The sequence below is a fragment of the Lithobates pipiens genome, unplaced genomic scaffold, assembly GCF_037356315.1.
Source record: "Lithobates pipiens isolate NorthernLeopardFrog02 unplaced genomic scaffold, aLitPip1_a1.2 Scaffold_23, whole genome shotgun sequence".
NCBI classification, from domain to species: Eukaryota; Metazoa; Chordata; class Amphibia; order Anura; family Ranidae; genus Lithobates; species Lithobates pipiens.
Window position 1 is genome coordinate 78,590,717 of NW_027507785.1, and position 27,578 is coordinate 78,618,294.

The 27,578-nt window shown below is 40.1% G+C and overlaps 1 protein-coding gene across 2 annotated transcripts in view; it reads left to right on the forward strand.

Annotated features, from left to right (window-relative positions):
• Positions 1 to 27,578, forward strand: part of PTPRG (protein tyrosine phosphatase receptor type G) — a 727,870-nt gene that overhangs the window by 456,064 nt on the left and 244,228 nt on the right. For both annotated transcript variants that reach the window (XM_077451904.1, XM_077451902.1), the window contains exons 7-8: positions 14,919 to 15,076; positions 22,527 to 22,719. In XM_077451904.1, coding sequence (XP_077308030.1) covers positions 14,919 to 15,076; positions 22,527 to 22,719 — 351 coding nt within the window. The remainder of the gene's footprint in view (positions 1 to 14,918; positions 15,077 to 22,526; positions 22,720 to 27,578) is intronic.

Genomic DNA, 27,578 nt, shown 5'->3' on the forward strand with positions numbered 1-27,578 from the left:
AACCTGGAAATGTGGTAAGAAAAAAAAGGGTCATCGCCCAACTATACGGATGTTAATCGTAAAGATTGGATTTGTTCAATTATACTGTTTACTATTTTATGCGATAAAGTGGTGGTTAAACATTGGTCCGTAAAGTGGTGGTTGGATCAATGTATTACCAAATTAACCACACCTGGTTAATTGTTTTGTCACACCGATTGATGCAATATGCAAAAGAATTGGCTATAGACCACACACTTGAGGTGCTTTAAACTCGCAAACTTTCCTCATTCAAAAGGAATATCATTTTTACCTTAGGTTTTTTATGTTTAAACTAAATTCTTTGTACAACAGGTCTAACATTCAAAGGCTGTAGCAGTCAACTAAGGATAGAGCTACATGGGGAATGTTTATTAGCTTAATCAGACTGCTAAAAATTGAAGTGGTTAATCACTAGTCATAGCATTTGATCACTAAGCTGATGGAACAGCATACTTTCTATGCAGTAGGCTACACAAGTAGTATGTCGTAGTGATTAATCTCACATGTTTTCTCACTGCATTGATTGCATACAACTGACTTCAACATCATGCTACTTAGGTCTCTTAGACCAGAGACATTTCTATTATTTTAGTAAATGGTCATTTTTGCTATTAATTTTAGTAAAATAGTTGACGGAAATATCACCTGTGTAGCTCTAGCTTAAAGAGGCTGCCACTTTGAGCATAAAAACTGCAAATATTGTTGGTGAACTTTGCTTGATAAGTAGGCTTGACCACCCTGTACCCCTGGGAGTTTGTCAACCAATTTTCCCACTATGGTTTGAGAATACTTCTATGTCCATAAGTGACTATACAAAAGTCAAAAGGATCCAAAACTGTTAATAGGCAGATTGGCACCCCACACAACAGGTTTTATATATCATTGTTGAAAGTTTAAAACCAGAACTACAGGCTGGTATTACCGAATTTTACTAAACCTCGATAGTATGTTCAAATTTTTCAAGTCAATTTGTTTGACATAAATCATACTAGAATTTCATTGCCCTTTTTGGAGTGTTCTTTTTTTCTCTACCTTTTTTACTCTGCAATTTGTATTTGTTTTGTTTCCAAGGCAGTACACTTGGTGTCTATCACCTTGGGATGACCTGTAGTGCAGCTGAGATCAAAGTAGGAACTACAAACAATTTAGACTTCCAGAGTGAAGTTTTGCTTTTGTGCCGGAAATTCTGTAGAAGGAAAAAAGGAGGATCAAGACTGCAGACCGCAGGGTCTGAATGTTTGGGGACCTCGTCTTTGTGCTTCTTCAATCAGTTTTGTGGAGAGAGTTAAAGCATTCTCTTTTTTTCTCTCTCCTTTATGCCCATACACCGGGGGGGGGGCTGCATCGGTTTCAGACAAGAGTGGAGCATTAAAGTAAACAGATATTGTACTGCAAGATGTAACCCGAGAGTGTGCAGACCAGCATCGAGTGATCTAGTGGGACTACTTGACATCACATTTTGTCCCAGTTGTAATTCAGCAGACTAGAGCACAGTGCAGTGATCTCACTTCAAGTGTCACTTTGGATTCTTTTGAATTCCACATAATGCGCTTTCATGTAGATGGAATATACATTGTAATGAGAGGCTGCTATTGTAGAGCTCAGCCGCCAGTTATTACCAGGGACGGGCTCCCAGGGAGCAGTAATGCCATTTGCGGGAGAGCTGTGCACCTTGCATGATTCTGAACTCTTTGTCTTCCATTCAGATGAAGACTGGGATAATTATTTTAAAAGCATTCTATATACAGTGTCTTGAAAAAGTATTCATACCCCTTGACATTTTCCACATTTTGTCATGTTACAACCAAAAAGGTGAATGTATTATATTGGGGTTTTATGTGATAGACAAAGTGGCACATAATTGTGAAGTGGAAGGAAAATGATAAATGTTTTTCAAATTTTTTTTTTTACAAATATATGAAAAGTGTGGGGTGCGTTTGTATTCAGCCCCCCTAAGTCAATACCATGCAGAACCACCTTTTCGCTGCAATTACAGCTGCAAGTCTTTTTGGGAATGTCTCCACCAGCTTTGCACACCTACAGAGTGAAATTGTTGCCCTTTGCAAAATAGCTCAAGCTCTGTCAGATTGGATGGAGAGCATATGTGAATTGGCAATTTTCAAGTCTTGCCACAGGTTTTCAAATGGATTTAGGTCTGGACTTTGACTGGACCATTCTATTGCATGAATATGCTTTGATCTAAACCATTCCATTGGTGCTATGGCTGTAGATTTAGGGTCATTGTCCTGCAGGAAGGTGAAAGCTCCTCCACCGTCTCAAGTCTTTTGCAGACTCTGAACAGGTTTTCTCCTAAGATTGCCCTGTATTTTGGCCCCATCCATCTTCCCATCAACTTTGACCAGCTTCCATGTCCCTGCTAAAAAAAAAAAAAATGCATCCCCGCAACATGATGCTGCCACCACCATGTATCGGGGTGATGTGCAGTGTTAGTTTTTAACCACACATAGCGTTTTGCTTTTAGGCCAAAAAGTTCAGTTTTGGTCACATCTGACCAGAGCACCTTCTTCCACATGTTTGCTGTGTCCCCCACATGGCTTCTTGCAAACTGCAAACAAGACTTCTAATGGATCTCTTTCAACAATTGCTTTCTTCTTGGCACTCTTCCATGAAGTCCAGATTTGTGAAGTGCATGGCTAATAGTTGTCCTGTGGACAGATTCTCCCACCTGAGCTGTGGATCTCTGCAGTTCCTCCAGGGTTACCATGGGCCTCTTGGCTGTTCTCCGGTTAATGCTCTCCTTACCCAGCCTGTCAGTTTAAGTGGACGGCCATGTCTTGGTAGGTTTGAATTTGTGCCATACTCTTTTTCCATTTTCGAATGATGGATTGAACAGTGCTTCGTGAGATGTTCAAAGCTTGAAATATTTTTTTCAAACCTAACTCTGCTTTAAATTTCTCCACAACTTTATCCCTGACCTGTCTGGTGTGTTCCTTGGCCTTTATGATGCTGTTTGTTCTCCAAGTTTCGCTAACAAACCTTTGAGTGCTTCACCGAACAGCTGTATTTATACTGAGATTAAATTACACACAGGTGGACTCTACTAATTAGGTGACTTCTGAAGGCAATTGATTGTACTAGATTTTAGTTAGGGGTATCTCGGAGTAAAGGGGGCTGAAAACAAATGCATGCAACACTTTTTAGATATTTATTTGTAAAAAAAAATGTGAAAACCATTTATCATTTTCCTTCCACTTCACAATTATGTGCCACTTTGTGTTGGTCTATCACACAAAATCCCAATAAAATACATATACATTTTTTGGTTATAACATGACAAAGGGGTATGACTACTTTTTCAAAGCACTATACATCGTAGTTTTACTGCACATTTTGAGTCTTTATGATATGATTTACATGAATGTCATTTTTTTCTGCTTCATATCTTTACCATCCGTTAAAATTTTTGGGGTATTGTATTTTATGTACAGGTTTGTAATTTCAGCAACGGACAAACGAGAGGAGAAATGAGCTACAATTTTTTTTTTTTTAAAAGCCAATAGGTAGGGTTTTTTTTACGACAGAAGAGACCCTATCAGTCTCTTCTATCATAAATACATCTCCCTGCCTGTTGGCAGTAATATATGCATCCGCCACTCAGAAACGTTTACGCACTGCTCTGTGTCATGGTGATGATTTGACTCCAATGTGCATGCGTGAGAGTCAAGTCATTGTGGCTCAGCCATGCAAGCAACTGTTTTTGTTTGGTGTTTATTAAGGGTCTTTGCGTTCTAAGTCAAGGAGGCAATTAACTGTATTGTATCAATATTTGCTTTACTATACTGGTTGTACATATGACTTCAGGAAACACAATTCATAGCATACAAAATATTCCAATGCCTACAACATGCGCAAGCTAACTGTCCTTTCTAGCAAATAAGCATGTACCATGTAAGTGATGGGCATTCTAAACATCTATTTAACTTGGGTCTTTCTTCCTGGTTTTCGAGTCATAATCCAGATGAAACTGCTTGCTTTTCCAAAGTCCTCCAAGCAACTGTGTCTTTGAATCTTTGAACACATGGCCTGTTTAAAGTACCCCCCCCCCACTTCCTGCTACCTCACTTCCTGCTACCTCACTTCCTGCTACCTCACTTCCTGCTACCTCACTTCCTGCTACCTCACTTCCTGTATGGGCTTCACGGAACAGCCCAACAGGTTTGTTAGCAAATCAATAGGGGAGGCCTAGCTTCAAAAAGAAAACACATGGTCTTAAAATCGAACAATTCACATATATCTGCTACAAAATTCACCCAAAAAAATAATCCATAGCAACACAGTGAAAGAGCAGATTGAACCCAGAAGAATGAGTGGAAGAAGATGAAAGCACCTGTGACCAGCAGGGAAACTTTCAGCACTGGAGCGCATCGTTTTGCTGGTAAGTCTGCAATAATGTGCATATTGGCACCTTAAAGTGATTGTACTTACCTGCTCTGTTGTAGTGGATTTCCACAGAGCAGCCCAGTTCCTCCTCTTCTTGGGTCCCTCTTTTGTGCTCCTGGCCCTTCCCTCCCATTGAGTGCCCTCAGAGCAAACAGCTTGCTATGGGGGTACCTGAGCCGAGTCACAGCTCCCTGTGTCCATTCAGACATGGAGCCTTGAACCTCCCCCCACCCCCAGCCCATCTCTCACCTGATTGGCTAGCTGACTTTGGCGGGATCACACTCTCCGTAGCTGGGGCAGCGAGATGTGTCTCTGTCACTGGCCGAACGGTGATAAATCTTGATCTCTAGGGATGGTAACAACCTCTTGTTGCCTTATCTAGTGATGGAGTGATTCCATATGGAAAGACAGGCAGCCTCTTGTTTATCTGGCCGCTAGATCGGTAACTGAGCACTAATTGGATTCTTTTAGTTTTATTTTCCTATTCCAAGCTCTTGACAGCTAATTCCTGGTTGGCTGTCAGTGATTCACAGCACGATATTTATGCCACACTGTAATAATAAAAAAGACTTGCATTAGGTGGTATGAAATAAATTATAATGGCAACTGAAATTGTGCGCACGGCACGGGCTCACACATTTTGGTTCGCAAAGGTGCAGGTGCATGTACAGAAAGGAAAAAAATCTTTAATTTTTCCTTACAGGAATTAATGAGATGCTGGAATAGTAGTTTGTGTCTAATTTATTAGGTGTAAGACATTCATGTACTTTGTATCATTCATTCATGCATGTACAGTGTAGTGCAGTTCCTGACTCCGAAAATCACATTATTATAAATTGCTGCCATTTTATCACACATTTTAAATTTTCACCTTTCTTTCTATTTGTGTTGCTTCTTGACAAATCAGGATTAAAATCAAGGTATGAGATCGGTAATAAAGAACAACGAAGCATACTGTATATTGAAATGCACCCTTTAATTCACTTATTTATTGCTTTAGAAGTCACTAAAGTGCTTTTCAGTTCAGCTAGTGTAAACTGGAATTACAGCCCAGATTTAAAGTGGACAGATATCTTTTTAAAAGAAATCAACAAATAATCCAGCCTAGTCTCCTTCAATCTGGAGCTGTCTCCCATAGTAATTATTTTCTGTCACTAGAGGTTGGTCTTCTAGGTTGAATTATTCCTGGTGGTGTTCAGTTCACTGCTACAGAGCTCAGGCTGTCGTGGACCTGCCCTCCTTAAGCGGCACCTGGGTCCAGAGTATTACTGCACAGTGCTCATTGCAGCAGTAAAGGCCGACCCTCGCTGCCATTGGAGGGAGAAAGAAGGAAGGGTGAGATGGCTTAACCAGGCAGAAGACCCCTCGATAAAAATATGTTCATAGCATCGGTAGGGCAGACTTTCAAGCTCGGCTTCTGCTTCAAATTTTGACTACAGAAGGGAAAGGTTAGATTCTGTTTAATTACATTTTTTTGTCCCCATTTAGACTATTACCTTACTTCCTGTCCCAACTGAACACAAGGGTGGTGCTGTGAATTAAACTACCTTTTTTTATACATGTGTAGCGCCACCCCGGAAGGAGCCGCTTGAGTGTGTTTGGTTCCGCACTCTGCCCTTCAACCCCAAGAATAGGCTTGACCCCTCTGGCACACCTAGTAAATAAACAATGCTGTGGACAAAGCTTTACTAAACCAGATAGAGAATCTTTACTGAAAGACCTTTTTTTTTTGTTTCTTTATAATAAACAGCATTATATAGCCAAGTAATAGCTTTATATAACCAACTCTAATTATTGAACAGTATAGCACCAAGATAAATGCAAATTATAACCAACACAGTTTCAAATGACTTAAATGTAACCTATGTATGTGCTCAGGCATAAAGGGGGAACAGAGTTGTCACCAGTCAATCTGCCTCCCTAAAATCCTGAGCTCACAGGCCCTGAAGGTATATGCGTTATACAATATACAAACAATATCAGCTTGCGTTTTGAAAAGTCAGAGTTCCCCCTTCACTAGTACAAGTGTTTTGCTGAGTAAAGAAAAAACATAGAAGACCTCGTAATGGAGATGTCTGGTATCTTCAGCTAGCGTAAGGGTCCAGATAAATCTCTGTGAAGTACTGTAACTCAAGGATAAAGGGTAACTGATGTAAAGTGTCTCCTGGGGAAGGCTCTGACAAGAAGACAGGGTAAAGGTGCCTGCATGCAGTGTCTCTTAGAAATGGATTGTGCAAGATGGGTTACTGCCCACTCTCCAATTCAGGAACACCATGGCCCAAGGAAATGGATGTCCCTGGACAGACTTTTTAGGAATGCCCAACTGGCAACCTGGCAGCAGGAAGGCACAGTGATGTCTGCATATAGGCACCTGGAGATATACCAGGGGTCCCTCTCTGGTGAGATGTGAGCAACGCACCAACCTTGGCACTATAGCGGGATAGGCACACTGACCCTTGGAGCTGTGGTAGGAGCCCCCTCACTCATGTCCAGTCTTCTAAACACTGCTCGCTCACTATAGCGCAGGAGAGGGAGGGGGGAAACTCTCCCCCACAGCTGCTGACAGACTGTGTCCCTCAGAGCCTGTCAGTGTGTAAGTGTATTCCTGCGGTGGCCGGTGGGAGGTTCGGGGACATGGGCTGGCTGAGCGGCACCCGCTACACAGCCAGTGTTGCTATCATCAACACCCTAATGGTTTCCCTAAATGAAAATATGGTAGATGGAAGTCTAGACTATTGTTACTTTTTCATACTTGCTTGATTTTAGCTATACAAGCCATTCTCACTAGGGTTCCTCCAGAGGTTAGGGGCTCCCTGTGCTCCTATAGATGGTGTCTACCTAATTCCGGGTCCAACACCACTTTGCATGGCCAGCTACATCACACCAATGATCATTTTAGCTGTCGGTAAGGGTATCATTCTGACCACCACTGTAAGGTCATCATTCTTCCCTTTGGCCACCAATGTATGGGGGGATTTTTCCCGCCCACACCCAATTAATTGGTTTTATTTCACGTGCCACTTTTGGATTAAAAAGGTTGAGAGAGGCTGAGCTATACAATATCAGTGTGATCACTTCCTTCCTTCCCATGCCTGGCAGTGCATTTCTCTTTTTAAAATAGAAATCAAAAAATAATACAGCACTATCAAAAATACTCTGTGTGACTGATATAAAAAATAAATGATACACACACCATAAACAATGAATCAAAAATAAACTGCGCTAAAATCAAAATCAAAATAATTGTTGAAGGAAGTCTATATGTGTAAAAACAGGAAAGTTCATATAGTGACGTGATTTCTGAAAGATCCCTTGATCATGAATAATTTTTATCATGATAGTTCAGAGAAACTCCTCCACCTCATAAAATGGCCATTTACCAGCTCCGAAGACCTCCTATCACTGGAGGTCTAAGATACTTGGAGTTATATACCCAGTCAGGGCCTTTGATCATCCAGGGAGATCGCACTCTTAAGCCTCCATCGCCCAATGAACTCGATCACAGAGGTGTTCCAAGAAAAGATAATACCTCCATAGTGTAAAATCTTAAGGTCTATATAGGTTTATGGTTACATTTAGTTTTTACTATCATGCAATCGACTTTTTGAGAGTTTAGGTTGGGTTTATTTGATCCCCTAGCTTAGTGGTTTTAAATAAAAAATGTTTTTGGTACTGTTCACCATAGTATCAAATGATTGACTTTTGCTGTAATTTAGGCTTCTTTCATTAGAGGCCGCTACTGGGTAGTTTTTGGATTAAAAGTCCCCATTTACACATTCATGGTCCTTCCGATTTAATCTGATGCCAACATGAGACTTATTTATTATTAGTAATTTTATTTAAATTTATTTTGTTTACCCAGTTTAATTCCCCTAAATAGGGGTGTAAATAAATCTTTGTTTGGTCTATAGTGTATGTACACCTGTTAGTGAGACCATTAACTTTTTTTTTTTTTTTTTTTTTTTAGACTCATCCTTTTTTTTTTTTTCTCAAGTGAGGTCTTATGATTAGTAATCTAGTCATCATTGGTTGCGTATAAAACGGCTATTTTTCCAATCAATGTTGCAATATCCATTGGTTTTGCATAAGCAGGCATCTTGCCCTTTTTTAAGATGGAGTATGTTGAGGATGATCACCTGAAACTCAGAACAAGGTGTGCTTGCTTCCTATATAATGCGGAGTCCGTATGCCGCTCGGGCCCCAGGTCGGCATCATCTGTGACAAAACGTGTAGGGTGGAGCGACGTGCTGACTTCACCGCATTTGCACTAGTCCTGGACCACGAGCTGCATTTTGAGCCGGCCGACTTGTATTTTTTACCTGCGTGTTTTACATTCCCTTAAAATGCAACATTTTTTTTTTAACCTAAGTAAACCTTAAGATTTTACACCTAAGGTGGTTTTATCTTTTATTGGAACCCCACTGTGATTGAGTTCATTGGGCGGTGGAGGCTTAAGCGCACAATCTCCCTGGATGATCAAAGGCCCTGACTGGGTATATAGCCACAAGTGTCTTAGCCCTTGTATACACAGTCGGACATTCCGACAACAAAATCCGTCGGATTTTTTCCGACGGCTTTTGTCCGAAACTGGTGTTGCATATACACGGTTGGACAAAGTTGTCGGAAAATCCGATAGTTCGGAACATGATGACGTTTCTTCATTGCGACGGGACTACGTTGCGGCTAGTAGCCAATAGCTTTGGTCTCGTAATTTGATCTGAGCATGCGTGGCACTTTGTCCGATCGGAATTCTCTACAAACGATCGGGCAAAGTCCGATTGGATCATGTCGGAAAATTTTATATCCAGCTTCCAAACTTTGTTGGTCGGACATTCCGATGGAAAAAGTCTGATGCAGCCCACACGCGGTCAGATTGTCCGACAACATGGTCCGACCGGACCTTTTCCATCAGAATTTCTGACCGTGTACAGGGGCTTAGAGCTCCCGTGATAGGAGATCTTAGATGCTGGTAAGCAGCCATTTTATGAGGTATAGGTGTTTCTCAGAACTTTCACGATTTTTTGGTGAAATTATCCACAATCAAGGGATCTTTCAGCTCTCACGTCACTATATGGACTTTGTGTTTATGCATATAGACTTTCTTCATCAATTATTTACATTTTTACTTTAGCACAGTTTATTTTTGATTCATCTTTCTTTAAGATTTACATTTAAGGGCTGTTTGGAAGCCTCAGGAGAAGAGTACTGCAAGACTTGGGGAGAAGAGAGTGAGCACATTGCTGATCCAACAATGAGTGTGGGTATAAAGAAGCTGGCAAAGCTGAAGACAGTTGCTACATGAGAAACTAGAGCCATTTTCTATAGATCACTGTAACTCCTAATCGCAAGGCATCAATTGTCGGTTGCTTTACTCCTCTATTCCAATATATTTACTTTTTTTAGAGTGAAGTGGTCTACTTACAGGCTGGTAGCATGGGAGTAACGTAAGCTGTAATGTCTACTTGTTGTGCAGAAAAGTCAGGTAGCCAATCTGGCCCTGTTGTCTGGAAGTACTGTATAAATCTCAGGACTGGATAGGTGAAATGCAAATCCTCTGGCAGATAAAACTGCAAAATGTATAATAATTTCAGCTGTGTATTTTTTGGAGTTCAGTTTTAACGTATTAACTTCTTACCAGAGCCTAGCGTTCCCCTTTAAACTCTACTTAAGGCAATATGTAAAGAGAGGACAATAGAATGACAGGACTGTGGGCGACAGCCCTGTTTAATGATGGATGGGAACAAGGCATGAGCTCCCAGCATAAAAATAAAACCTTCAAGTCACTCCATCCAGACTGAAATAGATTTGCTGAATCTCAAATCCCACACATCTAATTGTCAAAAAAATAGATAGACGCCAAGTGTGCCGCTTGCATGTTAAGCAGGCCGCCCATTGTATTCCTGCTGCAGGTTGATCATTCATTATGTTCTCCCAAATAGTTAAACTGAAGGACAGAATGGAATGGAACGTAGACTGCTTAATACACTGTGTATTTAATATGAAAATCATCCATTATTCATGGGTGGAATTTGAATAACTTTGAATTTAGCATTCCTGCTCTTCTTTTCACTTTGATGAACAATTAATTATTAAAAAATGATACTGTCGGCATATGGTAAAGACTTTTGTACACTCTATGCATTTGTCCCTCTGTAGTTCTCCTATAGAGCCATACAACATAGTGTGATGATTTACACTATCATGATTAAAGGGAAGTGATCACTGGAGAAAAGAAAAGCGCATCATATTTTCCAAGCTCTACAGTTGCTGTTCCATATGTGTCATCCTTGTTTAAAGTAAAACTACAGTCAAAAGCAAAAACGATTTATATGTTGCAGTCTGTCACTATTTAACACCGCAGTTTTTTTTGAGGAGTCCCCCTTGCAATTTAATTGTATTACCTGTTGATCCTGTCAGTGGTGACATTGATTATTCACTTCTGTAGTGGTGCCCAACATGTGGTCTGGATGCAGTCTGCTACCTGTTGGCACATGGAAGTTCAGCCGTCATCTACCCTGCCTGCCCGATTTCCCAGTGACAGCTGTGCTTGCCCTATGCTAAACCCTGTACAAAACCCCAGATGCAATGTCAGTGTATTGCATGCTGAACTGGTAGAGGGGCAGGGCGTGCAGGTGGAAAGGTGCCAGCATGGAGACTCAGCTCAGTTTAAACTTTTGACGTAATTAGCGGCTCTGTGATGACTGCACCTGCCTAATCTGAGTCAGCCTGGTGTGAAATCATTAAAGTTCGAAGAATTTTTTGCACATTCTTTACTGACAGCCAATGCAGGGGGAAAGGGGTTAATAAACACTGGCATTGACCACCAGTGTGAATAAGGGGGGAAATGACAGCAATTCTGGGGTATTGAGGTCGCTAGTACCAATGCTGGGAGTTATGGTGGTCACTGGCGTTAGTGCAGGGGATTATTATTAAACCATGCCCAATATTAAGTTCAATGCCAACCACATCCACTTTTTTGGGTGGATAAAACTTTTTAATGAAAGTAAATGATAAAATTGCTCTTTCAATGAACTGATTTCTTTAATGTTTATCACCAGATAAAAACTCCCCCCAATGTAACATAAGGTCTCATCAACAGATACTGATAGGTAGCTACCTCGATAGGTAGCGAGTAACGAGAGAGATTTTAATAGGGATGAAAATGATCTGGGGGGATCACTACAAGAACCATGGAATGGAAAAGCTCAAGACTGTCTCCAAAACCTATAGTAGAAGAGGATCAAGCTTGTATCCTGGCTGGAGATGATTACCTCCTCCAAAAAGTTTTGGGGCTCGTCTCTTTTCTCTAGAGACTCTACTAATGAAAAATCTATAGGTAGAGTGGGAATCCCATAAAATGGCCACATTTTATGGTTTCATAGGAATTTAAGGGGAGATCTCTCCAGTAGAGTCCTTAAGATATTTATGTCTCTCGCATGACCGGTTGAAAAGAAATTCAAGGTAAGTTATTTTATATCTTCTGTTAACTTTTCTGCGCATCACTTTGGGGGAGTTTATACTAAAGAACATATCTCCAGGCAGGTGGGCTTCACATTTTTTATAAACCGTCTCGTCTTAGTTACTTTATTGGCCCTCTGTAGTCGGTGCATTCTGTGTTACTCTAGCAGATGTCAGCACTTCCAACTCACTCACTGACAGTAAGTTTATAGTCTTTGTGCAAGATCTATTAATATTTCAGTCATGTTTCCCTTTCCAAGATAGGAGCTGAACAGCCAGTGTAATCCGCTGTAGATATATAAAGCAATATTTTTCCTTTTCCACAAATCTCTCTATGCTTTTGATAATACTTCCAGTTATTGTCTTATTTAAGGTGACTCGGTGATGTCACTATTTCCTAATGACTTGATTGGGAAAAAAGTTCCCTCTAAAAAAAAATGAGAAAAATATATTTCAAATTTCCTACATTTTGACCTATTTCACATTGCATTAAAATATGCTGCCAAGCGTGCAGATGGTGTATTTACCTGGAAGCTATCATAAAATGTAGTTGCCACACACCCAATGGAAGTTGAAATCAGATTTGCAGTCAGTAGACTGATATATATATATATGTGTGGGGGGGGGGGGGTGAATATGGTGGCCAATTGTCATGCCCCAGCTATGCAGTCATATAGCACAGCTAAGTGTATTACAGGAGTATGTTACGCTCTGCAAATCTTTTGGCAAGTAAAGCTATTAACTATGCATTTAGCTCTTTAGCTGGAGTTTCTATTAAGAATAGTATACTTTGTGTAGGTTTTTAATTTTTATTTCTTTATAAATGCTTCATATTCCATAGGGGAATAAATTATTCAGCCGAGAGTGACTAATTTCTCTGTGCATTTGCATTTATTAATATAGATGACATCTACGTAATGCTTGCTTGGCTTAGGAAATGTGATGCCTCTTACAGACTCCTGTTGAAAAAAAAAATGAAATCCCGGTGAGGAGTTGGATTACAAAATGAATTCCTTTTTCCTAAAAAAAAATCAAATGGGACAGTTGGCATATACAACACTCCCCTCCCATTGTGCTCTAAGGCAAATGACTATGGACGCAGCTATTTTTACCCAAACCAAATGAGCTCAACTTTATTTAAGACCGTTTTAGGCCCATGGGCTTGTGTCAATGGCATCAATTTGTTTTCAGTTTGAGAGGCTTCTGAGATTGTTCAGAATTCTTTGATGGGGTGTTTGACCTGCTTCTCCTAACCTGCATTTAACCAATTTCAAGCTGGTTTTGCAGTCCCATAGACTTGTATTGGAATGCAAAACCCATTTGAAGTGAACAAAAGCCCATAAGCTCTGGCCCTTATGTGTGTTCCTTTTAGGTTCCATGCACACCGGGCTTAAAGACCAGTTCCCTTGGCAGAAAAAAATACTCATATAGAAAGTTTTTTGTGCAAAGTTTAGATGAGTTTAGGAGAGTTTTGCATTTTTTATGCCAGAAAGCTACAATCAGAAAAGCAAAATAGAAGTTTTTTTTTTTTTTCTGCCTCTAAACGCTGAGCTTAAAATATTCCTGTAATTGTCCTAATGTGCATGGATAGGATAACATTGAGCTGCTTCTATAGGCAGAACACATAACACCTGTAGAAGCAGCAATGTTTAAGCCAGTGTGCCTGGAGCCTAAGTGCTTTACAATTTTATTTGCTTAAAGGTGAGCTCCAGACAGGTTTTGAAAAGGCATAAGTGATTTTGCTTATGTGGTTTGAAAAACAAATATAAAAAAAACATTTTATTTCATGCAAATACGCATAAATACTGGAATGTGATTTTATTATAGCTGCTTGTAATCTTCTATACAGTAGCAGTGAGACAGGGAGTAGGTGAAGCAGTACTTGGGGGGCCAATTATGGTATCCTGCATTTCCATGTGCTGAAGAAAACGCTGATAGATATTCATTGCTGTCCAATCACAGGTTAGGGGCTAAGAGGCCACCTAACTTCACTAACTTGGCTTAACTGCATTAGAGAAAAGTCAGGTCACTACACTGGCTGTGTTATGTTGGAGGGTTGTGTGAATCTTAGAACTTGATGGACAGAAATAAAAGTCCTTTGGCAGGAAAACGCCTCCAGTATATGTGCTTCAGTGGTGTATTTTGTTTAGGTTGTATTTAGCCATGAATTCAGTGTTAAAGGAGAAGTTTGGGATTGTAAAAAAATAAATAAAACATTCATACTTGCCTCCATACGGCAGCATTGGTGTGATGCTGCAGCTGTCCCCCTCCGGCTACAAGCCCAAGAACTGAGTGATCACTTGACCGCTGACCATTCAGTTCTCAGTCTTCCTGGAGCAGAGAGTGGTGACTGCCAGTCTGTATCAGGTTACCCTACCTAATGACCATTGCTTGGGTCAAACACTGCCCTCTCTTAGATGCACATAATCTTCATACACACACATCTAAAACTGGCGTTGGTGGACCCAAAATGAAGAAAATTCTGGTGTGATCTCCATACACGTTGTTTTATTATGAGGTGTCTCCGTGGTTCCCCGAGACAGTCCAAGGAAAATGTTAAATAATGATATATATATATGGCGCTAACTCAATGCAGTGAATTAGTAACCAAATTCATAATAGTACGTGCATAATGTGAAAAAAAAAAACCTCATAGTCCGTAAAAAAAAAAAAAAATGTCCAAGATTCATATATATGTGTAGAAAAGTGCATGATCAGACGATTAAATATTGTTATCTTCAATGTCATCAAGACGTGTGTAAGTAAAAAATGTTTTGTTTTTTTGTTTTGTTTTTTTTTACTTGCACTAACCGTTATTTTTTCTGGACAAGCATTTGGAGATCTACGTTCTTTTTCTTTTAGGTTTGACCCTGGGAATCTTCCTTTTAAGAATCAACTTTGTGCAGATCAAAAAAAAATCAAGACTAGTGCTCAGCTTTGATATTGTACTCACCAAACACTGTTTTAAATGCTTCATTGATATTTTATAAATTTGCTGCAGGTGACATTTACAAGAGTCCTTTATGCTTATATTGCAGAGAAAGAAACCTTTCTGGACCCATTTGTCTTGAGGGACTTGCTGCCGGCCTCACTGGGGAGCTTTTACCGATACACTGGCTCTTTGACCACACCTCCGTGTAGTGAAATTGTGGAATGGGTTGTCTTCAGCAGGCCTGTCCCAATCTCCTATCAGCAGGTAAGATATGAATAGAAACACAGCCGAATTTTGTTAAGTGGGCTGTTGTATGAAAATACGTAAAATAATTCTATGCATTTGCCCAGAGAGACCAGTCACGTTCTCCCTTTCATAGTCGCCTCTGCCATTGAAAAATCGATGAGCTAAACTGGATGCCATGGACAATGAAGTTTTTCTTTTGGTTTATTCATCAGTAATATTGCCTCAATAAGCCGTAAAATAGAATGTTACTGACTGTTAATCTATATGTATCATATAACCGGGGTGGGATTTTTAGACAGTCCTTGACAAGGGCAACTGGTGACACTTAAATGCTGCACCCATAGCTTGCTCATGCATTGCTACTCTGCTGCCTCTGATCCTAGTGACTGTGCAGCCAGCTCAATAAAAACTGTAAGTGTTGGGATCATGGTTAGAAGTGACACACACACCGTGTCTGGAAAATGTCTAAAACTGAAGCACTAGTAGAGTTGAGTTTTGGGTTACATAGGTTAAATTCTAGGCACCCAATCATCCTACACTGCTAGTAGTTCATAGTTAGGTTTAGTAGTGTTGAACAGATGAACTACAGCACTTACGGTAAGTCCCTCCCTGAAGAGCCCTATGCAGCTGTGAGAACATATGCTGCTTCACAGGGGCAGAGACTATTATACCCTAACCCTAATGCCTCATGCACATTGGACGTTATAAAAACGGCAATAGCTTTGCAGTCAGTTTTTCAGCATTTTTGCAATAGCGTTTTTAAATCATCGGGATCAAAAACCTTAAAAATGCCTATAAGCTGCGTTTTTGAGCGCTTAACAGCGTTTCTGGACATTAGCGTTTTTACAGCTGAAAACCTCACTAGTTTTGTTTATTACAGCCAAAAAACACCCCAGCCAAAAACAGTTGACAACAGCCTATGTGTGCATGGATACATAGAATAACATGCTGGAGAGTTTATTGCCTATAGAAAAAACGTCTGAAGCCAAAAACAGTAGCTGTAAAAATGTCCAGTGTGCATGAGGCCTAAGTCAGGGCAGAGCTGGAAGCTTTCTGCAGGCACATATGGCTTAACAAGCAGTTTAGAAACTAGTAAGGATCTGGGAGTGAACAAAGAATACCAAATAAACTATTGCTCTTTCCAACAGCATATAGAGGTTACTAGTTGTACCAACAGCACAGTCTGGTAAAGTTACCGTAAGTCATTTTAAAAATGTACATCAGGAAGTTATCCAAAATGAGAACTTGTTATTTATAACCAGATTGCTTACCTTATTTTCCCAGAGAAACCATAGCCAAGGTCTCCTTTTTCCACCAGTTTATGTAAACCGGCTCAGTTGAATATGCCAGGACGAAAATATGTGAAGCTGCACAACCCTGAAGTCCTTTGGGTGGCCATGCAACAAATTTGACTTTCTCAAACCTGCAAAAAAAAAGGCCAACATCCCACTGTCGCGGTTGACACCTCCGCTTTTATTTTTCCCCTACCTGGGGTCTGGTAGGGGTTAACCTATGTGCCGAACTGGACTTGTGTTCTAAGCTTCCAGATGAATATTCACATTCTGTCTACATACTCAGCCAGTTTCTAATATTGAATGTTCTTACTTGATTGTACAGCTCCATCTGTTTGTTTGGCTCATTGTCATGTCAGGAGAGGCTGAGAGTCACAGTGCAAATCATGCGCACAGAACAAGGTGCAAAAATGACACAACACATTCTCTCTTATATAGTGTAAATAGAGCTTGCCAGATGATCTGGCTGCATTACTGATTGTGCCGCACTACCTGTTCTCCAAAGTGATTATCTCATGTATATAAAATGTAATTTTCTTTTACAAATCTTTTTTTATTAGAAGGTGCAAAATAAAGGTACCATAACAAGATCAAAGGTACATTACCTATAAAGCTTGAAAAAAAAAATTACAAATTTGTTGTCACACATTAAATTGGCAGTCGCAAATACAACATTCGGTATATAGGGGAGGGTTGGTTAGTTTACAGTAGAAGATTGGAGAAGAGGATGCAGTTAAAGCATATAAAAAGCATTAAAGGAGTAAGAAAAATGAGGAGAAAGAGAAGACAGGAAATGGGGGAGAAATCTCAGGGGGTTCAGCATCCTATCAACTTTATATCAATAAAAAGTGTCAGGGTAAAGGTTGATGGCTAGGAGTATGAGATCCAGGGTTGCCAAATTTGGATACATTTCGGTTGCTTGTCAGTTAAAATGGCAGTGAGTTTCTCATTGGTCATAATGTCTGTTACTCTATTAACTGTTTCAAAACTTAGGGTGGGGGTTTTCCATGCCATAGCTATTGTTGGTCTGGTGGGCGCAAATATGTGGAAGAATAATGCACGTTCCAAACAAAATATATTTAAATTGGTTTGTTTAATAGAGCTTCATAAGGATTCTTGCGGATGTTTGTATGGATCAAGGAGCAGCTTAAATTATAAACCCATATCCATAGACCGTTCACCACTGGGCATGTCCACCATATGTGAGTCATCGTGCCTCCCAAGATGGCAACCTCGAAAATGTGGAAAGGAGGTTAGGAAGAATTCTCGCCAACTATGCCGGAGTATAATACCACCTATCTATAATTTTATAAGAATTTTATAAGATTAGAAAATTTTGAGAGCCTTTAGGGATTACTTTCCAGATTGTTTGCCAATCTTCTGGGTCCAGTGATTGAGTCAATTCTGCCTCCTGATTGGTTTGATAATATCTCACAGGTGTCTGCTTAGTAAAAGCTAGAAAGAGTAGATCAAAGATATTAGGCCTTTGGAGATGGGGTCAGAACAGCATTTCCTTTCAAATGTTAATAGGAATTGTGAGGAATGAAAACGTGAGATTGACTGAATAGAATGTCTTAGCTGCATGTATCGGAAGTGATTGTGTAGTGGTATTATGTCATGACTAGTTTGTAGCTGCTGAAAAGACATACTGTAATTCCGTATACAATGTTTTTTCATGCAGAATTTTTAGGGTTAGTATGTTAAATATTACATAATATTACATTAAACCTATGGATCAGACTTGGTTTGTGCTTTCAGATGAGAAGATGATTACATGTCTAGGCTTTTCAATTCACAGCTCAGTGTGCTCTTAAAGAGGACTTCTGCCATAATATAGTATGTTATATTCATGTCTTCAGACAAAACAAAAATGGAAAAACTTCCATATTGTGAAATCTATACTAATAAACAGGGGAAATAAATCCTAAACCTTCATTCCATTATTGGTAAATGTTGGCATATCAAAGAACAGGTTTACCTTAAGGAAAAAAATAAAAACAAACCCAACCCCCTTCCCTCACGGGGAGATTACTACCTCCAATGACCGCATCCTCCTACTTTTTCTGCCAGTAAAAATCTAGTATTCCATAGACTTGAACTGGCCATACCAATACTTACTGCAGGCAGTGTTTGGACATGGTCATCCAGCACCTAAGACAAAAATGCCAAACTTCGCACCCCCCCCCCCCCCCTTAGGGTTAGCAGTGGTGTAGCGGTCACTACTCCTGTCAGCCTTGTAACAGAAGCAACTGGCACAGAGCAGCCCCATCCCTGCAATAAACCATTGCGCCCAGGGCAGCTGTCCCTCTTACCCACCCCTTGTCCCAGCCCTGACTGCATGTGCAACATTCCGATCAAGTCTACAGGATGTTAGTGCATAGGTATAGACACTCGTTTTAGGGACTGGGATGCAGTCCCTAAAAGAAAAGAAAATAAGAAATAAGTAAGAAAATACCTGCAAAATGGGGGTTTGACATGTTAACATATAGAGGGAGCAAGGAAGGGGAGCTATGGGAATTATTTTTTTAAAGGAAAACTTTGATTTTAGCCCCAGTGTTGTAATCACTGGGTCTCTATGCTTCTCTGTGCAATACAGACAGATCATAGCTTTTTGGAGGGGTTGTCAGGGTGCTATACATAGCTGCACAAAGGAGTGGGCCAGGGACAGGAAGACTGGCGAGGAAAGAGTGAAATACTGTGGATGTCCTCCAGCGAGTAAATAAGGCAGGCTCTGTCTGACTAGCTACAGCTTCTAATGCACCCAGTGAGATGCTCACAGTGTGCAGTGAACTAGGAGCAAGCAATTTCAGTACAAAGGGGAATCTTGTATAACTGAGCAAGACTGAAGGTAAGGCTGGAGTTAAGCTTTTAAAAAACAGTTGCAGGAATTAAGTTATGGGCCTGCCATAGTTGTGTTTGGGAACTACTGTCTTGCAGTCCTTCCCATATCTCTGGATTGCAAACACAAGAGGATTTGGCTGAATTAGTGACACTGGTATAATCATTGTGTGCAACAACCCTTGTCTGGTGAATCTGCTCACCTTACTATTGGCCTCCACACTATAGGTGGTCTGCACAGGTAAGTAAAATGATGGTAATGATGGTTTCCAACTTCAGCAGTACATTCAAGGTAAAGCTTAACCTCCAAGGGGACATATTCTTATTCATCTCTCTTTCAGAACCAAAAAAAAAACACATATAGTGCTCTCAATTTTAACTGATTTATTAAGAAAGAAACCATCCAAATGCGCTCACATAAACATAAAACTATCCAGCATATTAGATGTTAAGCTTGCGATGAGGATCAAGATATAACCGTAGATATTGCAATCTTACTGCTGATATTAATCCCAATGGCTGCACAACTGTACTCACATGCGTGGATAACGTGTTGATGACTTGCCCTGCCCCTATGCGTTATATCCCACGGACGGGACTTATTTAGTGTCCCTCCTGAAAGTCCCATTCCAAGGATGTAACATGTAAAGGTGGAGCCTGTTGTCACCGCATTATCCCATTTGTTATTACGGCCATTTGGATTGATGGCGTGGGGTTCTATTACCGTTTTGAATGTTTAATAGTTGATATGCTGTATATTTTAGGTTTATGTGAGTTAATTTAGATTTTATGTAGGTATATGAATTGTCTGCATTTTCACTTTTATTAGTTTGTTTACACTGATTAATTGTTTTATTCTGTTGGGTGTAGTTATATACTTATTTAATATTTTTTTTTTTATTTAAAGATTCATTAGACTAGGAGACGGAATTGTAGTTTTATTACATTGCACTTCACTTTTTTTATTTTCTATTTCTTGTTTCTTTGGTGATTAACGTGCTGGCTGGCTTTTTGTTTATTTTTATGTAGGTTGCGAGGTAACATTTTTACATATATTTTTTTTCACAGTTTGAAAATGTATTGCTGTTGAGTACTATCCAGTTTTTTTTTTATTTTTTTGTTTTATTCTAAAAAACATTCTCTTCATCAGGTCAAAAGAAGAATCGAAAAAGACAATCAAAGTAAAACTTATTGTAAAAATGAACAAGTTAGCGCTATAAAACTCCAAAAATGTTCAAAGCTTTCAATTATTTTGACTAAAATGTTTGTCGGAGTGAAACTCAGAGTAACTCACAGGAAACGAGCGGCGTGTCACCAGGAGGTGGTTAGAAATGCTCAGCCTTACAAGACCCGCGACCGAGCGTTTTCTGTCTTGTTCCTAAGTTTTATTTATGTTTAAGGGATGACAAAACCGTATCTTATTTCTGCAACTTGGACTCCGAGTCACTAAATTGTATAAAACAAGCATACCATAAATAATATACTACTCAAAATATCAAAAGCAAACTTTATGTAAATCATCTCCCAATGGTCCTATTTCGGTGGAAGCCTAATCCAGCACACCCCCCCCCCCCCCGTATTTTTTGTTTATCTTTTAAAAAACTACAAATTGCTTTCTTCTTCAAATGTGTTACCTCAAATACTGCATAGGGATTGCACTAGGAGGAATCTTGTGGATCTTGTTCTGGCCATTGGCTGCTACCTCTCTGATCATGACAAATGTGTAGCTCAACAGACCATCAACTCTTGGATGTGTACTGAGGGGCGTCTTTGATGTTTGCATCACTTAAATAGTAATTTTAAAATCTTTATTGGTTAACTACAGCCAACACATTTCAGGGGCAAGGGCCTCCTCTTTCTTCAGGGCTTTAGCAATGGGTGTTATTAGTTTCAACAGGAGATGCCAGTCTTTAACAAGCTTTAAAGGAGAAGTGTGGGAATACAAAAAAAACATGCACACCACTGTCTGTTGCAGCATCTGATTTTGCAGCTGCCCCTTGCTCTAAGCCCAAGACCTGAGCGATAACATGACCACTGATGACTAAGTTCTCAGTACGCTTTGCCCCTCCAGCAGTCACTGGAGCACTGACCTAGAGAGGGAACAGCTGACTCAGGCTCTCAGCCACATGCTGAGAGGCTGAGCCAGCTATTGATTAGGGCTCTGGGTGTATCATAAGATTGGGTGGCTCTGTGACGTCAGACGACAGTGGACTTCATTGATTCTGGGTCACAGGTGAGCACAAGTAAGCGCACTCCTGTGACTCACAAGATAGGTATGACCAACAGAAAAAAAGCCTTGGCCATACTTCTCTTTTAACATAGGTCATTTAGTGCATCCCATCTTAATTATCACAATGTCTATTGGAGAGGTAGAGATTAGAAGAACTGAATTTAGTCTGAGTTTAGTGAAGGGGGTAGTATGCTCAACATGTATAATTACATAAGCGGTCCAGATAGTGAACTTGGTGTAGAGTTATTCACTTTAAGGTCATCACAGAGGACAAGGGGACACGCTTTATAGCTGGAGGAAAAGCGTTTTTATCTCCAAATATGGAAAGGCTTCTTCACAGTAAGAGCTGTGGAATAGACTCTCTCAAGAGCTGGTTTTGTCCAACTCAGTAGATTGCTTTAAAAAAAAGGCCTGGGTTGTTTCATAGATGCACATAATATAACTGGATACTAATATTTTTAGTTAAAGTTGATCCAGGGAATATTAAATTGCCTTGCAGGGGATCAGGAAGGAATTTCCCCCCTGCTGGAGCAAATTGGATCATGCTTTACTTGGGGCTTTTTTTTTTTTTTTGCCTTCCTCTGTGTCAGCTGTGGGTATGGGATTGTGTATATAGGATTGTCTCTTCCCCCCCCCCCCCTTTTTTTATTGATTGAACTAGATGGGCTTGTGTCTTTTTTCAACCTAGATGAACTAGGTAACTATTGCTCAAGCCCTGAAGAAGGGGGAAGCATTTCCTCCAAAATGTGTTGACTGTATTTAAGGCTTTTAACTAAAATATATTTTAGAAAACTTAACTCGGTGTAGTCAGAGCTCAGTTCCTTGCAGCTGCACTATCTCTGCTTGCAGAATTTTAGTCCTATACTCCGTTGCACTGGGTTGTCCTGAGTAAAACTAACTAACTGGTTCCACAACATCGTGACTGTATCGGAAAGCTGCCATAAAGTCTGCTTTATGAGTTCAGCTGAAACTCACGCCAGTGATGTTCTCATTTCAAAACTGGCAGGTAAAAGCAAAATTACCCTGCTTGGTAGCCACTCTAAATATAAACAGCTTTTTCTTATTACATGTGTTGTCTTTAACTCCAAGCCATAATTTCTGTTTTCAGCTGGAAGCTTTCTACTCCATATTTACCACCGAACAGCAGGACCACGTCAAGTCTGTGGACTATTTGAGGAACAACTTCAGACCCAAGCAGCGCTTAAATGACAGGGTGGTGTACAAGTCTGCGGTGAAAGATGCTTGGAATCAGGACATGAATGACGACTTGGACAACCCATTTGGCACAGAAGCATCGAAAGGTAGCTTATTTCACATGCTAGAGAAAGATTTTAGGTTCCTTCTCTTCTGGAACTGAAGCCTGAGACAGGTGTTTAATTAAAATGTCAGAGTGGAAAAATGTATAAGTCTATGTAGCCGGTGGAGTGTGGAATCATAGGCTTTATTTGGTTCTGCTAAATCATAGGAGATATTTCAGAATTTTATCAAGAGAAACCCCCAGCCAAAAAGTTGATATACAAAATAGTTTTTACATTTGCCTGAAGTTAAAGCCAAGCTCTAATGAAAACATACGTAGGGAGAACAAGAGCACCACACCAAAGGTTTATGTGTTTTGGGGGTTTTCTAAAGGCAAATAAACGGTGTACTTTGCAAAGCACAATTGCCCCAGAGCTTGGTAAATGAGCAGAAGCTCTGCTGACTTCCATCATCCAATCACGTGCAAGCAAAAACGCATTTTTTTTTATTTATTTTTTCCTTGCATGTGATTGGGTATTCTTTGCTAAGTGAAGTGTCACCTCATGTACCAAGCTCTGGAGCAACTGCACTTGCAGAATGCAACTGCATTTTGCAAAGTGCACAGTCTATTTGCCTTAGTAAATTAACCCCTAAGCCCTTGTACACACGGTCGAACATTCCTACGGAAAATGTCCAATCGGACCGTGTTGTCGGATAATCCGACCGTGTGTGGGCTCCATCGGACTGTTTTTGTCGCAATATCTGACCAACAAAGTTCTAGAGATGGGCTATACAATTTTCAGACAAAATGATCGTTTGTAGAGAATTCCGATCGGACAAAGTGCCACGCATGCTCAGATCAAATTCCTAGACCAAAGCTATTGCCTACTAGCCTGGACGTAGTCCCGTCATAACCAAATAACGTCATCACGTTCCGAAACGATCGGATTTTACAACAACTTTTTCCGACCGTGTGTATGCAACACCAGTTTTGGACAAAATCCGACGGATTTTGTTGTCAGAATGTCCGACCGCGTGTACAAGGGCTAAGAGTCTATATTTTATTATGGAAATTTAAAGGTAACAAGCCAATGCATTTTGGGGCGAATAGGGTTCACCCTTCACCAGAGCTTGAATTGCTGGTTTGAAAGGAATATTTGAAAGAGAAGTCCTGGATTTAAAAAAAAAAAACACAATTCTGTGCACATGCCCTGTCCCCTGCTGCCTATGCAGAGAGAACTGAGTGATAAAAGACAGCCGATCACTCAGTTCTCCCCTCTGCTCTAAGCAGAGGCGCATGACTTTTAGTGAGCGGCTCTCTTCTTTCCTCTCCAGTGTTCATTGGAGTGCTGAGCTGTGGCGTAGGCAGGAGATTTTTAAGGGTAAGAGTTTGTCGCCATTCCACGAGCGGGTGCAATTTTGATGCGTAACATGTTGGGTATCAATTAACTCGGCGTAACATTATCCTTCACAGTATAAAAAAAATTTGGGCTAACTTTACTGTTGTCTTATTTTTTAATTTTAAAAAAAGCTTATTTTTTCCCAAAAAAAGTGTGCTTGTAAGACTGCTGCGCAAAATACGGTGTGTTTTATTTATTTTTTTATTTTTTTTATATACTAAAACTGACTGCAAAAGTGGAAATACATTTTAAAATGTCCCTTGTTTAGCAAAGTGGGCTTTAGCATTCAGCCACTCCTGGTTGTGTTTATATCAAGAAAAGAAGATCCCCCTTCATTGGGACTTTGTAGGCAGCAACCACACATAAATGAATTAGAAAATATAATTTATTGTGTATACATAAAATCGTTGATCATAAAGGGATCGTGTATTTAAAAGGACATAGCAAAAATTATCCAAAAAATGTACTAAAAAAACAAAAAACACAACAGGTTATGTGGTTTGCATGGCAAAATGACTTGCTACTCTCTGGTACCCTGGGGTACCGGAGACCACTTTGTCTCCAGAGAGTAACAGCAATCTTTTTGTCACGCAAACCATGTAACCTGTTGTGTTTGTTTTTCCTTTTTTTTGTATAATTTTTGCTATGTCCTTTTAACCACTTCCAGACCGCCCACCATTGTTTTACGTCAACTGTTTGAAGAGGAATATCATTGTTATGGCAGCAGCTAGCTGTCATAACCCTGGTATCCACTTCTTCAGTGAGCGGTCCGGTTTAAGATAAAAGTGGTCTCTGCATAGGATTCACCACAAGATCACTTTTATCAGCGGCAGGAGAGGCCCCCCTCCCGCCACGATCTGGTGCCCTCTGCTGCTCGGTCGGGTCCTTCCCATGGCCTGATATGAAGACGAGTGAGGGAAGATGGCCCCCCCCCCCCAGTCTCCATATCATTGCAGGGAGGAAGCAATGTCAAAACGTCACTTCCGCCCATAGCTCTTAAAGGGCCATATTTATTTTTTTGCATTATAGTGTAAATATGAGATTTGAGGTCTCTTTCACCCCAGATCTCATATTTAAGAGGTCCTGTCATGTTTGTTTTCTATTACAAGTGATGTTTACATTCCTTATAATAGGAATAAAAGTGATCCAATTTTTCTTTTTTTTTTAACAGTGTAAAAGTAAAATAAATAAGAATAACAATTTGTTTTTCTTTTTTAAACGTGCCCCGTCCCGACAAGCTTGTGTGCAGATGCATACTCGAGTAGCACTCGCATATGAAAATAGTGTTCAAACCACACATGTGAGGTATCGCCGTAATCGGTAGAGCAATAATTCTAGCCCTAGCCCTACTCTGTTACTTAAAACATGCAACCTGCAGAATTTTTTAAACGTTGCCTATGGAGATTTTTAAGGGTAAAAGTTTGTCGCCATTCCACGAGCGGGCGCAATTTTGAAGCGAGACATGTTGGGTATCAATTTACTCGGCGTAACATTCTCTTTCACAATATAAAAAAAATGGGCTAACTTTACTATTGTCTTATTTTTTAATTCAAAACGTGCGCTTGTAAAGCCCCATACACACTCAGATTTTCTGCTGATTTTTTCCTTCGGATTTACCAAAACCATGTAACATGAGGTCAAACCTTAGGAGTTTCAGTTTGTATGCAATCAGGCAGACCCCTGAACTACATGGTTTGGTAAATCTGAAGACAAAGATCAGCAGAAAGTCTGATAGCGTGTATGGGGCTTAAAGTGGTTGTAAACCCTTACAAACCACTTTGACCTACAGGTAAGCCTAGATTAAGGCTTACCTGTAGGTCCAAGAAATATCTCCTAAACCTATACGGTTTAGGAGATATTTACAAAAAAGACAGCCCCTGCTGTCTACGGCGCATGCGCACTGAGCAGGCCGCAGATCACTGCGATATGCCGCTCGTGTCGGCTCCCGTGCGCATGTGCGGGAGTGATGTCATCGCGAGACCCAGAAGTCACTTTGGGATGCATGGCAGCGCCGAAGATGAAGACAGAGGACCGCTTCAGGGGCTTCGTTCTCAGGTAAGTTATTCATAATGAGCTAGTATGCCTTTGCATTTTTTTTTTTTTTTTTTATTGCCTTTACTTCCTCTTTAAGACCACTGTCCAAATACGGTGTGACAGAAAGTATTGCAACAACCGCCATTTTATTCTCTAGGGTGTTAGAAAAATAAAAGGATAATGTTTGGGGGTTCTAAGTAATTTTCTAGCCAAAAAAACTGCTTTACTAGTAAACAACAAATCTCAGAAAGAGGCTCGGTCATTAAGTGGTTAAATGCACTATCACTTTGAACGATTTTATGTATACACAATAAATTATATTTTCTATTTCATTTTTCTGTGGTTGTTGCCTACAAAGTCCCAATGAAGGGGGATCTTCTTTTCTTGATATATAATGAGGGATGTTGCAACAACACACTGGTCTGATATGGTGAAATCCTCTTTTCTCCTGGTCGTGTTTTTATATGAGGTCGCTGGGACTCAAAATGACTGCATAGTTGTCTCCTTTGTCAGCTGTGCATTTGTATGATATTCGTTCTCATCCATGCACGCATATTAACACTGCTCTCTCATTCTAGCCATAATCCTAATGCACAACAGATGCGTCCACATATGAACTGTCCAATATATTCCTCGTGGTTTTTTGTTTCTTTTTTTAGTTTTGAAAAAAAAAAAAAAACAAGCTCGCCGAATGGTTCTAATTTGGGTAAAAAGATCATTTGAATCGGACACTCGACTTGCATTTCTATGCTCATTGCTCTTGGTGCGTGGTTCCTTAGCCCCAGCCAATTCTATTACAAATCCATTCTGAATCTGAAATGAAGATAAAAGCACTTTTGTGCCGCGTCCCAGAATGCTTCAGGTGCTCGCGGGCCAAAGTGGCCAGAGCTGAACCAACATTTCTGTCGTTATGACATTGTTTGGCTTTTTGTGCGGCGCGGCTTCTACATCGCAAACAGCGAGAGGCTAATTTGGGCCAGTTACCCAAATCGTTTATATCACTGCAAGCCAATAATGGTAATTATTACGAGCACAGACTCATTGATTGTTCCTGCCTCTCCATGTGAATTAAAGGAGAAAAAAATATACACGGTTTGTGACTTGCATTTGTCTCACTTTTAATGAGCCTAAAGCACGAGGCCAGTGTGATGTGTGTTTCATTGTGCTTATGCTGAAGTATATATAACATTTACATGGAATTCGGGAAATACCAAATTAGCATATATTATGCAGTCTGTAACAGAGCAGTTTTTGATTTTCGGCATCCCATCTTATATTTCCTCCTAATCCTATCGGTAGATCTTGTTACTTTTAATCTCCCTTCAAAAGGCCAAGCTGTCAAGCAGAAGTGGCAGTTACAGGGGTTTGGACAAACCATTTAAGATTGGTGAGATTTCTTAGAATGGTTAGCTTTTATAAATATGGTTTAAACTCTTTTTACAATAGAATTTAGCCTCTCGCTGTTTGCGATGTAGAAGCCACACCGCACA